At 38.5% G+C, this 15,374-nt stretch overlaps 1 protein-coding gene across 1 annotated transcript in view; it reads left to right on the top strand.

The window, feature by feature from the left end:
• OXSR1 (oxidative stress responsive kinase 1) overlaps positions 1-15,374 on the top strand; it is a 110,504-nt gene that overhangs the window by 65,209 nt on the left and 29,921 nt on the right. Inside the window, exons 6-7 of the mRNA XM_081245632.1 lie at positions 9,847-9,956; positions 12,456-12,557. Of these exons, the coding sequence (XP_081101758.1) occupies positions 9,847-9,956; positions 12,456-12,557 (212 nt within the window). The remainder of the gene's footprint in view (positions 1-9,846; positions 9,957-12,455; positions 12,558-15,374) is intronic.

The following is a 15,374-nucleotide window of genomic DNA, read 5'->3' as shown; positions in this document are numbered from 1 at the left end:
GCAGATTCAGAGCTAAAGAGATAGGAATTGGAGTCCAAGGCCTGCCAGTGTTGCTATCCTGGTGAAATACCCCCTCCACCAGGGTGAAACTCCAGAATAGCTGAACTGCAGGATTGTAGGTCAAGCAGATCATCTGAGAAAAAACCTCAGCTTGGTCCCACACTGCTGGAACAGTCAGGTGTTTAGCAGGAGGAAAATAAGCACCCAAACCTTGAATTATTTCTTCAGCTTTAGAAGATAATTTAGGCACACATCTTCATGTCCTCAGGTAAGGGAATATTTTAACCAAGCCACATCATGTTCTAGCGTAAAGAAAAAGATTGATAAATTTGGCTCCTGTAAAATTAGCAACTACTGTTCATCAAAAGAAGAACAGTTTGTCACCAAAACCACAGAGAAGATATTTGCAGCATGAATAACTTGACAAGGGGCTCAAATTTAGAACATACAAAGAACTCATTAAGGAAAAATCAGATAATCTCAAATGACATCAAAACATAAATATAATAAAAGGTGGTGAACCTCACTAGTTAGCAATTAAATGCAAAGTAAAATAATATTGGGATACCACATTATACTGACTGACCTAGCAAACACATCTGACAGTACTAGTTATCAGTGTGGATGTAAAGTAAGGGAGAATCTCACCCTCTGATGATGGGAATATAAACAGTACCAACACTTTATTAAGTTGAAGATATGCATACCCAGAGACCTTAGCTTCTAGGTGTATGGCATAGAAAAACTCATACTTCAGTGTGCCATAGTGCTCATAAGCATTGAAAGTCTGAAACAGTTCCAGGTCTTTTGTTAGTAGAATGGATAAGTAAATTGTAGTTAATTTATACTTTGGAATACTATATAGTGATGAAAATGAATAGAACTACAACTATATACAAAAGCATTAAATAAATTATAAAAATATAGAGTGAACGAAGCTAATCAGAATATATAGCTTGTGATTCCATTTATATAAGTTCAAAACCAGGCACAATTATACTGTATTGTTTAGAGAAACAAAATCAAGTGGTAAGAAACTAAAGAAGAGAGAATTCTGGGAAGATGGCAGAGTAGGAAGCACCAAGAATCTTCTCCCCACCTGAACAACAATTGAATTGGCAGAATTTGTCTAATGTTGGAATTCTGCATTCCACTGATTGCTTGAAAATTCTAGGGCAAGACTTGGAAGGTAAATTACAGTTAATTTCAGTTAATTTCAGAGCTGCTCATTCCTCACCTATCAGCCACCTGGCAGGCAGCTATGCACATGTTTTTGAAGCAGCTTGCAGGAACCATGGTGGCAGAAAAGATCCTGTCCTCCAAATATCCAGCATATGCTCTGATTACTGATTGCTTCTGATCACAGAGGTGCAAAGAGACAGGCAGCCATTGTTGTTGCAGCTCCTCCCTTCCAAGTGATTTCCAAGGGACTTTAACAGGCCATAGCCTTTTTTCCTTCCCTTCTCTTCTCTTCTTGCCCTTTTTGGAGCCAGATTTTAAAGACTAGGACATCAAAAAACAACTACAGGGAAAAAAAACCCAAAACTATAGAGACTTTCCTGGCAGTCCAGTGGTTAGGACTCTGCGCTTTCACTGCTGAGGGCCTGGGTTTGATTCCCTGGTCGGGGAACTAAGATCCCACAAGCCACGTGGCATGTCCAAAAAAAAACAAACAAAAACAAAACTACATTTGCAGGGAAAATTGGAAAGTGAATGTTCATTCCCAGGAAAAGGTGCAGAAAAGATCTGAGAAGATCTTAACTTTACATTTCAGGCTGATGCTTAGCACAGATACAGCCTACCACAACCCCCGAAAAACAAAAACAATAACAAAAAACAGCAAACTCCAGGAAAGGAGGAGAATCTGATTTCCAGCATTACCACCTTATTAGATTCAAATGTCCAGTCTTCAACAGCAACAAAAAAGTCACAGAGCACTCAGTGAAACAGGAAAGTATGGCCTATTCAAAGGAAATAAATAAATGAACAGAAACTATCACTGGAAAAGGCCTGATGGCAGATCTACTAGACAAAGACTTTAAAACAACCGTCTTAAAATGTTCAGAGAATTAAAGGAAGATACGAAAAAACTCAAAACAACGATGTGTGAATAAAATCTAAGTAAGGAGAGAAAACCTCAAAAGAAACCAAAAAGAAATTCTGGAGCTACAATAACTTGTATTGTGAAATGAAAAACTCACTAAAAGGATTTAAATGCAGATTTGAGCTGGCAGAAGAAATAATTGGTGAACTTGAAGATAGAAAAATGGAAATTATCAAGTCTGAGGAACAGAAAGGAAAATGATTGAAGAAAAGTGAATAGAGCCTGAGGGACCTGTTTGGATACCATTAAGCAAACCAGCATACACACTGTGGGAGGCCTAGAAGGAGAAGAAAGGGGCAGAGAGAATATTTGAAGAAATAATGGCTGGAAACATCTCAAATTTGATGAAAGACATGAATATAGACATCTAAGAAGCTCAATGATCTCCAACTAAGGTGAACTCTGAGAGACTCACAGACTCACATTATAATCAAACTTATAAAAGGCAAAGACGAAGAATTTTGAAAACAGCAAGAGTAAAGTGACTCATCACATACAAGGGGTCCTAAATAAGGTTGTCAGCAGATTTCTTATCAGAAACTGTGGACGCCAGAAGGCAGAGAGACAATATAGTCAAAGTGCTGAAAGAAAAAAGTGTCAAACAAGAATCATATATCCAGTAAAACTGTTTTTCAAAAATGAGGGAGAAATTAAGACATTTCCAGATAAACAAAAGCTGAGGGAATAGACCTGCCCTGCAAGAAATGCTCAAGGGAGTCTTGCAAGGTAAAATGAGAGGACCCTAGACAGTAACTGCAAGCAGTATGAAGAAATAAAGATCTCAGTAAAGGTAAATACATGGGGATGTATAAAAGCTAGTATTATTGTAACAATGGTTTGTAACTGCACTTTTTCTTTTCTACATAATTTAAGAGACTGATACATTACTAAAAACAGTTATTGGTCTAAAACTTTGTATTACAGTAACATTGGTTTGTAACTCCAAGTCTTCTTTTCTACGTAATTTAAGAGACTAATGCATTTAAAAGAATGATTAGTTCATATTTTTGAGCACATAGTTTATTAAGATGTAATTTTGTGATGACAACGACCACCAAAAGAGGTGAGAATAGCTCTGTAAAGAAGAAGAGTTTTTGTATGTTGTTGAAGTTAAGCTGATGTAAATTCAAATTAGATTGTTAAAACTTTACCATGGTAAATGTAATCCCTATGGTAACCATAAAGAGAATAGCTATAGAATATAAACAAAACAAAATGAGGGAAAAAATTAAACATTTTACAACAAAAAATTAAGCACAAAATAAGTAATATAGGAAATGAGGGACCAAAAAGCTATAAGCTATATGAAAAAGATAACACAATGACAGAAGTAAGTCCCTCCTTATCAATAATTGCTTTAAATGTAAATGAATTAACTGTCCAATTAAAGACAGAGATTGACAGGATGGATAAAAACATGATCCAATTATACGCTATCTATAAGCAAGTCACTTTAGATCCAAAGACACAAATAGATTGAAAGTGAAAGGATGGAAAAATATATTCTATGCAAATAGTAACTAACTAACAGAGAGCAGAGGTGGCTACTCTAATATCAGACAAAATAGACTTTAAATCAAAAAAGGTTACCCGGATATGGGGGGGGGGGATGAATTGGAAGATTGGGATTGACATATATACACTAGTATGTGTAAAATAGATAACTAATGAGAACCTACTGTATAGCACAGGGAACTCTACTTGGTGCTCTGTGGTGACCTAAATGGAAAGGAAATCTAAAAAAGAGGGGATATGTGTATATGTATGGCTGATTCACTTTGCTGTACAGCAGAAACTGACACAGCAGTGTAAAGCAACTATCCTCCAATTAAAAAAAAAAAAAGGTTACAAGAGACAAGTACATTACATATATTTTTTTAACTTTTTATTTTATATTGGAGTATAGCCAGTTAACAACATTGTGATAGTTTCAGGTACACAGCAAAGTGACTCAGCCATACATGTACATGTATCCAGTCTGCCCTAAGTTCCCCTTCCATCCAGGCTGCCACATAACATTGAGCAGAGTTCCCTGTGCTATACAGTAGGTCCTTGTTGGTTATCCATTTTATTTTGTTTTATTTATTTATTTTTTTGCGGTACGTGGGCCTCTCACTTCTGTGGCCTCTCCTGCCGCAGAGCACAGGCTCTGGACGCGCAGGCCCAGCGGCCATGGCTCACGGGCCCAGCCGCTCCGCGGCATGTGGGATCTTCCCGGACCGGGGCACGAACCCGTGTCCCCTGCATCGGCAGGCGGACTCCCAACCACTGCACCACCAGGGAAGCCCCTGGTTATCCATTTTAAATATAGCAGTGTGTACATGTCCATCCCAAACTCCCTAACTATCCCTTTCCCCCCGGTAACCATAAGTTCATTCTCTAAGTCTGTGAGTCTGTTTCTGTTTTGTAAGTAAGTTCATTTGTGTCATTTCTTTTTAGATTCCGCATATAAGGGATATCATACAATATTTCTCTTTTTCTGTCTGATTTAAGGAAGTATATTACATATTAATAAAAGGTTAAATACAACAAGTAGATACAACACTTATAAATATCCATGCACCTATTAACATAACAGCAAAATATATGAAGCAAAAAATGACAGAAGTGAAGGGTACTGTAGATACCTCTACAATACTGAAGGAAACAGTAGAGAGCTCTATAATAATAGTTGGGGACTTCAGTACTCCACTCTTAATAATGGGTAGAACAGACAGAAGATAAGGAAATAGAGGACTTAAACAATACATTGACCTTGTAGATCTAACAGACATATACGGAACACTCTACCCAACAGGAACAGCATACACATTCTTCTCAAGTGCCCAAGGGACATTTTCCAGGATAGACCATATGTTAGGCTACAGATTAAGTGATATCATCTGACCACAGTGGGGTAAAGCTAGAAACCAACAACAGAGGATGGGAAAATTCACAAATTTATGGAAACTAAACACACATTTTCACAACCAGTGGATGAAGGAAGACATCACAAGGGAAACTAGAAAATACTTAGAGATGAAACAAAATCAGAGCCATACCAAAACTCAGGGGACACAGTGAAAGCATCGCTAAGGGGCAGATTTATAGCTTTAGATGCTTTCTTTAACAAGAAAGATAGCACATCAACAACCTAACTTTACAGCTTAAGGAACTAGAAAAAGAAGAAACTGAACCCAAAGCTAGCAGAAGGAAGGAAATAATAAAATTTAGAGTTGAGAAAAGAAAACAGAGAATAGAAAAGCAATAGAGGGAATCAGTGAAACCAGAAGATCGCCGAAATTGACAAACCTTTAGGTAGACTAAGAAAAAAAGAAAGAAGACTCAAATGACTAAAATCAGAAACAGGGACTTCCCTGGTGGTCCAGTGGTTAAGAATCTCCCAGTGCAGGGGACGTGGGTTCGATCCCTGGTCAGGGAACTGGGATGCCACATTCCATGGGGCAACTGGACCCACGCGCTGCAACTACTGAGCATGTGGGCCACAACTAGAGAGGCTGCATGCTACAACTACTGAGCCCTCGCGCCACAGCGAGGAGCCCGCGTGCCCTGGCAGAGGATCCCATATGCCGCAACAAAGATTCCAACGAAGATCCCACGTGCTGCAGCTGAAACCCGATGCAGCCAAAAATAAAATAAATATTTTTTAAAAATAAAAAATAAAGGGCTTCCCTGGTGGCGCAGTGGTTGAGAGTCCGCCTGCCGATGCAGGGGATACGGGTTCGTGCCCCGGTCTGGGAGGATCCCATATGCCGCGGAGCGGCTGGGCCCGTGAGCCATGGCCGCTGGGCCTGCGCGTCCGGAGCCTGTGCTCCGCAACGGGAGAGGCCACAACGGTGAGAGGCCCGCATACCGCAAAAAAAAAAAAAAAAAAGAGAAAAATAAAAAATAAAGGGCTTCCCTGGTGGCGCAGTGGTTGAGAGTCCGCCTGCCGATGCAGGGGACACGGGTTCATGCCCCGGTCCGGGAAGATCCCACATGCCGCGGAGCGGCTAGGCCTGTGAGCCATGGCCGCTGAGCCTGCGTGTCCGGAGCCTGTGCTCCGCAACGGGAGAGGCCACAACAGTGAGAGGCCCACGTAACGCAAAAAAAAAAATAAAAAAATAAAAAATAAAAAATAAAATCAGAAACAAAAATGGGGACATAACTACCAATTCCACCCAAATAAAAAGGATTTTAAGATGGTATTATGAACAATTGTACTCCAACAAATTGGATAACCTAGATGGACAAATCCCTTGAAACACAAAACCTAACAAGATGAAATCATGAAGAAGTAGAAAATCTGAAATGACCTATAACTAGCACAGAGATTGAATCAGTAATCAAAAATTTTCTGACAGAGAAAAGCCCTGGACTCGATGGTTTCACTGGTGAATTCTATCAAATATTTAAAGAAGAACTAGGGGCTTCCCTGGTGGTTCAGTGCTAAAGAATCCGCCTAACAATTCAGGGAATGTGGGTCCGATCCCTGGTAAGGGGACTAAGATCCCACATGCCTCAGGGCAGCTGAGCCAGCATGCCACAACTACTGAGCTCACATGCCTCAACAAGACCAAAAGTCAGACAAAGACACAAGAAAAGAATACTACAGACTAGTATCCATTATGAACTTATGTAGATATTTTCAGCAAAATAACTAGCAAATCAAATTCAGTAGTATATTAAATGGATCATATACCATGGCCAAGTAGGATTTCTTTCGAATGCAAGGATGATTCAACATATGAAAATCATTGTTATACATGACGTTAACAGAAGAAAGAGGAAAAAAACCTCACCTCATCATCTCAGTGCAGGACAAGCATTTGAGAAAATTTAACACCCTTTCATGATAGAAACATGCAACAAAGTAGGAACAGAAGGAAACTTCCTCAACGTACTAAAAGCCATATATGAAAAACCTACAATGAACATCATACTCAGTGATGAAAGGTTTTCCTCTGAGTTCAGGAACACAGGAAGGATGTCTGCTTTTGCCACTTCTATTCAACACGGTACTGGAAGTTCTAGATTGAACAATTAGGCAAGAAAAAAAATAAAAGACATTCAAACTAGAAAGAAAGAAGTAAACTTACGTTTGTTTGCAGATTGTATGATCTTATATGTAGAAAAACCTAAACATTACATTAAAAACTACTTGAGAGACTTCCCTCGTGGTCTAGTGGCTAAGAATCCTCTTTCCAGTGCAGAGGACATGGGTTTGATCCCTAGTCGGGGAACTAAAATCCCACATGCCATGGGGCCACTAAGCCTGCACACCACAACTACAGAGCCCATGTGCTCTGGAGCCTGCACGCCATAACTAGAGAGCCCACGTGCCACAACTACTGAGCGCGCACGCCACAACTAGAGAGAAGCCCGTGCGCCACAACGAAGATCCCACATGCCGCAACGAAAGATCCCACGTGCCGCAACTAAGACCCAACGCAGCCAAAAGATTAAATAAATAAATATTTTTAAACAAAACTATTTGAACTAATAAATGAATTTTGTAAAGTAGGATGCAAAGTCAACAGACATAAATCAGTTGCGGACTTCCCTGGTGGTCCAGTGGGTGAGACTGCACGTTCCTAATGCCGGGGGCCTGGATTCAATCCCTGGTCAGGGAACTGGATCCCGCACGCATGCTGCAACTAAGAGTTCTCATGCTGCAACTAAGAAGTCCACATGCTGCAGCTGAGTCTGCATACTGCAACTTAGAAGCCATCATGCCACAATTAAAGATCCTGCATGCTGCAATGAAGATCCCACATGCTGCAACTAAGACCTGGCGCAGCCAAAATAAATAAATAAATATTTTAAAATACATAAAAATAAAATGGTAATCTTGAACAAAAATCAGTTGCATTTTCTACACTAACAATGAACAATTTGAAAAAGAAATTACAAAACGATTCCATTTACAAGTAGCATCAAAAAGAATAAAATACTTAGCAGTTAACTTAATCAAAGAGGTAGAATACTTGTACAATGAAAACTATAAAACATTGCTGAAAGAAATTAAAGAGGATGTAAATAAATGGAACCACACCCCCCCGTTCATGGATTGGAAGACTTACTATTGTTAAAAAGTCAATACTCCCCAAAGTAATTTATAGATTCAGTGCAATCCCTATCAAAACCCCAATGACATTTTTTTTGGAATCTCAAGGAACCTCAAATAGCCAAAACAATCTTCAAAAAAAATGAACAAAGCAGGAGGACTCACACTTCCTGTTTTCAAAGCTTACTACAAAACAACAGTAATATAAACAGTATGTTATTGGCATAAAGATAGGTATAGAGACCAGTGGAATAGAATAAAAAGCTCAGAAATAAACCCTCGTACCATATGGTCAAATGATTTTTGACAAGGGTGTCAAGGCTATTCAATGGGGAAAGGACAGTCTTTTCAACAAATGGTGCTGGGAAAACTGAATATCCCAATGCAAAAGAATGAAATTGGACCCTTAGCTAACACCATATTCAAAAATTAACTCAAAATGGATCAAAATGGACCTAAATATAAGACCTAAAACAATAAAACTCTTAGAAGAAAACATAGGGCAAAAGTTTCATGACATTGAATTTAGCAGTGATTTCTTAGATATGACACCAAAGGCACAGGCAACAAAAGAATAAAAATAGACAAGTTGGATTTCATGAAAATTAAAAAAATTTGTGCATTAAAAGACACTATCCACAGAGTAAGAAGGCAACCCACAGAATGGGAGAAAAGATTTGCAAGTCATGTATCTGGTAAGAGATTTATAATATCCAGAATATATAGAGAACTCCTAAAACTTAACAACAACAAAAAATCAATTTTAAAATTTAATAGACATTTCTCCAAAGAAGATATTCCGATGTCCAGAAAGCACATGAAAAGATGCTCAGTATCACTAATCATCAGGGAAGAATGCAAGTCAAAACTAAAAGGAGATACTAACCCATTAGGATGGCTGTTATCAAAAAATAGAAAATAACAAGGATGTGGAGAAATCTGAATCCTTGTTCACTATTGGTAGGAATGTAAAATGGTACAGCTGTTGTGGGAAAGAGTATGGCAGTTCCTTAAATCAATTAAAAATAAAAATACTGTATGATCCAGCAATTCCACTTCTGAATGGAATTATACACCAAAGAACTGAAAGCAGGGACTGAAACAGGTATTTGTGTACCTATTTTCATAGCGTTATTTACAATGGCTAAAACTTGGAAGCAACTAAAGTGTCCATCAGTGGATGAATGAATACACAAAATGTAGTATATACATACAATGAAATATTATTCAACCTCTAAAGGAAGGAAATTCTGACATATGCTACAACATGGATGAACCTTGAAGATCTTACGCTAAGTGAAATAAGTCAGTTATAAAAAGATATACTCTATGATTCCACTTACATGAAATACTTAAGAGCAGTCAAAATCATAGAGACAGAAAGTAGAATGGTGGTTGCCAGGGGCTGGGGAGAAGATGCAACTGGAGTTAGTGTTTAATGGATATAGTATTTCAGTTTGGGAAGATGAAAAGAATGGATCGGAGCAAGGAGGAAAATCTGAGGAGATGATGATTGTGGAGGTGGAGAGGAATGGAGTGAGGAATCTGTTAAGCTATGTCTTAATTTAGTCAAGAAGTTTAGCAGAAAGAAGAGAAAAGGTCATGCTGTGTATATAGGACCATAACTATATTTCTTTCCTATCTATTTATGTTAGTTACTGTACTTTTGATGCCTTGCTGTTGTATTCTATTTTAGACTTTGGAGTTAGTGCTTTTTTAGCAACTGGTGGTGACATTACCCGAAATAAAGTTAGAAAAACCTTTGTTGGAACCCCTTGCTGGATGGCGCCTGAAGTTATGGAACAGGTACTGTGTCTTTTGTCTTTTTAAAACGATTTGGGGTTTTGTTACAAAATTGAAAAAATTGAGCAGTGTTTGCTTTTGTTTGTTCTACTAGGTTAGCTTTGGGAAATACGACTCTGTTCCTTGTTTAAGACTGGTCCGTGCTTAAAAAAAACAAAAACCAAAACTCTAGAATCTTAACAAAGGACATATGAATCTCAAGTTTTATACAAAAGGCAACCTAAGGAATAATATAATCAAGATTGATTTAATGCTAATATCGTTAGTACAAATTAAATGACCTGACTTTTTTTACATGTAGTTTCATTGCTATGGCTCTTGAAGGACTAGTTTTCTCCAAGTCCCTCTTTCCCAGTTGTTTCAAACAAACTGCAGTCTGATGTCGCTCATCCCATCACCTAATGGAAACTGCTAATTCTCCAATCCAGTGCTCATTTTTTGCTCCTTGTTTTGCTCCCTTTGTGGCATTTGAAACTGTTGACCCTTTCCCCCTTTACTCACATCCTTAGCTTCCTCATTCTTCACCTACTTGTCGGGCCATTTCTCTGGCTTCTCTTCTGGCTTTCCTTCTACTGCTAAATGACACTGCTTCCCAGCACCTTGTTTCTGACTTTTCTATTCTCTGACGACACATACTATTTTCATCTCCACTTCCCACCTGTTAATTATTTCTAAATTATATCCAGTCGAGTCTTGTTTTTTAAGCCTCTGAATAGATATTTCCAATTCCCTATAGATGTTTTACATAAATGTCTTATGTCAAACTCAGTATGTAGAACTGAATCTACTTTTTACTCTGTTACAATAAAATACAGTCAGTACAGGCCTATATTGACCCTGTTGGTGAGGGAAGGCTTCCCATGCTAGGCTTATGGGGATGGCTGAAAGCACAGCACCTGACACTGGGCCTAATGAGATTGACAGCAGTTTATTATTTGTATGTACACATATCTGGAGGCAGAGGACACTGCATGTCCCACGGGGTTGCACTTAGGAAGGGAGTGAACAAACAGTTGCTATAGGAGACAGGCTTTGTAGTATCAAGAGAGTGACATGCCCTTTGGTTTCCTTGTGAAGGTGTGATTGGCTTGTTTGAACAATTCTGAGGGCTTGCAGGGAAACCTGCTACTCAGGAATAAACAGGAACTGTACCTGATCCATTTGATATGCAGGGTTGTTGGGCCTAGGGCACCTTCTCCTTGGGAGGAGACTGGGGAAGGGAACTTTCGCTTAGGTCAGTAGAGGTCCTCCTGTTTACCCAATGTTGAAGCAGCACATAATATGGAGCTTTAATTTTAGGTCTCAAACCACACACTCCCCAAACCTGTGTTTTCTCCTCCTGTATTGCTTAGGATAGAAAATTAAAATATTTAATTATATAATATGCTGGTGACAGTATAAAGGAGAGAAATTTGGCAACATATTCACACCAACAACTTGAAAAATATTCTCACCCTTGGTAACTTTTTCATTCTAAAAATTAAGGTAATAAAACAATACCATAACACAGAGGAATTAATGGGGAGGGTGTGGGACATATATGTAATGGAGTGTTACGCAGCCATAAAAAGGAACAAAATTGGGTCATTTGTAGAGATGTGGATGGACCTGGAGACTGTCATACAGAGTGGGGTGAGTCAGAAAAAGAAAAACATTAACGCATATACGTGGAATCTAGAAAAATGGTGTAGATGATCTTATTTGCAAAGCAGAGATAGAGACACAGATGTGGAGAATAGGCATGTGGACACCAAGGGGGAAGGGGGGATGGGATGAACTGGAAGATTGGGATTGACATATATACACTACTGATACTGTGTATAAAATAGATAACTAATGAGAACCTACTGTGTAGCACAAGGAACCCTACTCAGTGCTCTCTGGTGACCTAAGTGGGAAGGAAATCCAAAAAAGAGGGGATATATGTATACGTGTGGCTGATTCACTTTGCTGTACAGCAGAAACTAACACAACATTGTGAAGCAACTATACGCCAATAAAAATTAATTTAAAAAAAGAAAAAAAGAAAAAAACAATACCATAACATAGGAAATTTGGAAAACTATGCTTAAGACTGCCTAACATTTTTTTTTGTTCTAGTTCTTTCTCGTTTTTTTCTTTAATAGGCTATATGTCTGTTTGTAATAGTATCAAAACTTATGAAAAATTTTGTAATCGTTTTTCTTCATAAGTGCTTTATCATATCACATCATAAAGTGGTTTTCCATATTTTCATATAGAATTCATTAATATTGCTTTTAGTTGAGTGTATAATATTTTTTTAAGTGAATATACCATACTTAACTGTTTCCCCATTGTTGGTAAACATTCATTCAGTTTTCTTTCTTTTTTCCTCTTACCAAGTATATTTGGCTTTTGCCAAATTTAGATTATATTTTATTGGTTTAAAGTTTATGGTTCTGGATACATATTAGAAGCTATCTTTTAAAAGTGCTTTTAGGGTGGTAAAAATAATCTTGTACATCTCTCTGTTCTGTACAGGTCCGGGGTTATGATTTCAAAGCTGACATCTGGAGTTTTGGGATCACAGCAATTGAACTGGCCACAGGGGCAGCTCCTTATCATAAGTATCCGCCAATGAAGGTGAAGCTCATATTCAAAATACTACCCCAGCTCATGCCTCAATTCTTTTTCAGAGCCTTACTTTATTTGACATTCTTTTTTTGTTGTTGTTGTTCTCCTTCACTTTATTTATTTATTTATTTAACATCTTTATTGGAGTATAATTGCTTTACAATGGTGTGTTATTTTCTGCTTTATAACAAAGTGAATCAGCTATGTATATACATATATCCCCATATCTCCTCCCTCTTGCATCTCCCTCCCACCCTCCCTATACCACCCCTCTAGGTGGTCACAAAGCACTGAGCCGATCTCCCTGTGCTATGTGGCTGCTTCCCACTAGCTAGCTATTTTACATTCGGTAGTGTATATGTGTCCGTGCCACTCTCTCACTTCATCCCAGCTTACCCTTCCCCCAACCCCGTGTCCTCAAATCCATTCTCTACGTCTGAGTCTTTATTCCTGTCCTGCCCTTGGGTTCTTCAGAACCTTTTTTTTTTTTTTTTTTAAGATTCCATATATATGTGTTAGCATACGGTATTTGTTTTTCTCTTTCTGACTTACTTCACTCCATGTGACAGACTCTGGGTCCATCCACCTCACTACAAATAACTCAATTTTGTTTCTTTTTATGACTGAGTAATATTCCATTGTATATATATGCCACATTTTCTTTATCCATTCATCTGTCGATGGACAGAAGCAACCATGGACAGGTTGCTTCCATGTCCTGGCTATTGTAAATAGAGCTGCAATGAACATTGTGGTGCATGACTCTTTTTGAATTTTGCTTTGCTCAGGGTATATGCCCAGTAGTGGGATTGCTGGGTCATATGGTAGTTCTATTTTTAGTTTTTTAATGAACCTCCATACTGTTCTCCGTAGTGGCTGTATCAATTTACATTCCCACCAGCAGTACAAGAGAGTTCCCTTTTCTTTTTAATTTTTATTTATTTATTTACTTGTTTGTTTTTGCCATGTTGGGTCTTCGTTTCTGTGTGAGGGCTTTCTCTAGTTGCGGCGAGTGGGGACCACTCTTCATCGTGGTGCGCGGGCTTCTCACTGTCGCAGCCTCTCCTTTTGTGGAGCACAGGCTCCAGACGTGCAGGCTCAGCAGTTGTGGCTCACAGGCCCAGTCGCTCCGTGGCATGTGGGATCCTCCCAGACCAGGGCTCGAACCCGTGTGCCCTGCATTGGCAGGCAGATTCTCAACCACTGCGCCACCAGGGAAGCCCCAAGAGGGTTCCCTTTTCTCCACACCCTCTCCAGCATTTATTGTTTGTAGATTTTTTGATGATGGCCATTCTGACTGGTGTGAGGTGATACCTCATTGTAGTTTTGATTTGCTTTTCTCTAATGATTAGTGATGTTGAGCATCCTTTCATGTGTTTGTTGGCAATCTGTATATCTTCTTTGGAGAAAAGTCTGTTTAGGTCTTCTGCCCATTTTTGGATTGGGTTGTTTGTTTTTTTGATATTGAGCTGCATGAGCTGCTTGTAAATTTTGGAGATTAATCCTTTGTCAGTTGCTTCATTTGCAAATATTTTCTCCCATTCTGAGGGTTGTCTTTTGGTCTTGTTTATGCTTTCCTTTGCTGTGCAAAAGCTTTGAAGTTTCATTAGGTCTCATTTGTTTGTTTTTGTTTTTATTTCCATTTCTCTAGGAGGTGGGTCAAAAAGGATCTTGCTGTGATTTATGTCATAGAGTGTTCTGCCTGTGTTTTCCTCTAAGAGTTTTATAGTGTCTGGCCTTATATTTAGGTCTTTAATCCATTTTGAGTTTATTTTTGTGTATGGTGTTAGGGAGTGTTCTAATTTCATTCTTTTACATGTAGCTGTCCATTTTTCCCAGCACCACTTATTGAAGAGGATGTCTTTTCTCCATTGTATATTCTTGCCTCCTTTGCCAAAAATAAGGTGACCACATGTGTGTGGGTTTATCTCTGGGCTTTCTGTCCTGTTCCATTGATCTATATTTCTGTTTTTGTGCCAGTACCATACTATCTTGATTACTGTAGCTTTGTAGTATAGTCTGAAGTCCAGGAGCCTGATTCGCTTGACATTCTTATCCATAGAATTCTGCCCTGCATTCCTTCTAACTCCTGTAGCAGTTAAAATCTCTATTAGATATTTGGTATTTAGCATTGGGTGACTTTACATTGTAGTTGAGCTTTTTATATGATGACTTACCATCTCCTGACTGTGTAACTAGTTTGATATTAGGATCTGTTGTGTCTTATTTTAGGGTGTGTTCCCCACAGTCACTTGTGTAGAATAGCCTCAGTGGGGATGATGATCATTTCTACTTTACAAGGTTGTTGGAAGGGTTACATGTTAATAGTAATTATCGCTAACATTGATTGAGCACTTATCTGTGCCAGGCACTGTTTTTAAGTGCTTTTACGTGTTTTAAGTGCTTTTTATATGTTAAATAAGATCCATGCAAAGGGTTCATGTGCCATACATATATATTATTCTCACTGTTATTGAATAAAAGTTTGCTTTGTAGTAGGACATTAAGCAGCTTTTATTAAAAGGCCTCTTATATCCTGAAGGAGTAGTTACCTGAAACGTAGTTGTTAATCCTAATGCCCCAACATTAGTAATAAGTGAGTGTTTTGTGTTTCAAGATGGTCCTGCCAGTACTGTTGGCAGCCATTTTTATCTGTGTGACCCCTTAGTTATAATATGCACATGAATTCTATTTGTTTGTAACTGTAGTTGTTGTTTATAGTTCTGCCTGATCACTTACAAAATGCCCTATGACTGTTTAAAATGGTGACCACCATTGTGAATTTTTGTCATAGTGATATTATTCATATATCTATGTTCTTGGTGC

This window comes from Mesoplodon bidens, assembly GCF_964165515.1.
Source record: "Mesoplodon bidens genome assembly, chromosome: 10".
Lineage (NCBI taxonomy): Eukaryota > Metazoa > Chordata > Mammalia > Artiodactyla > Ziphiidae > Mesoplodon > Mesoplodon bidens.
This window is presented reverse-complemented; position numbering and strand designations above follow the sequence as displayed.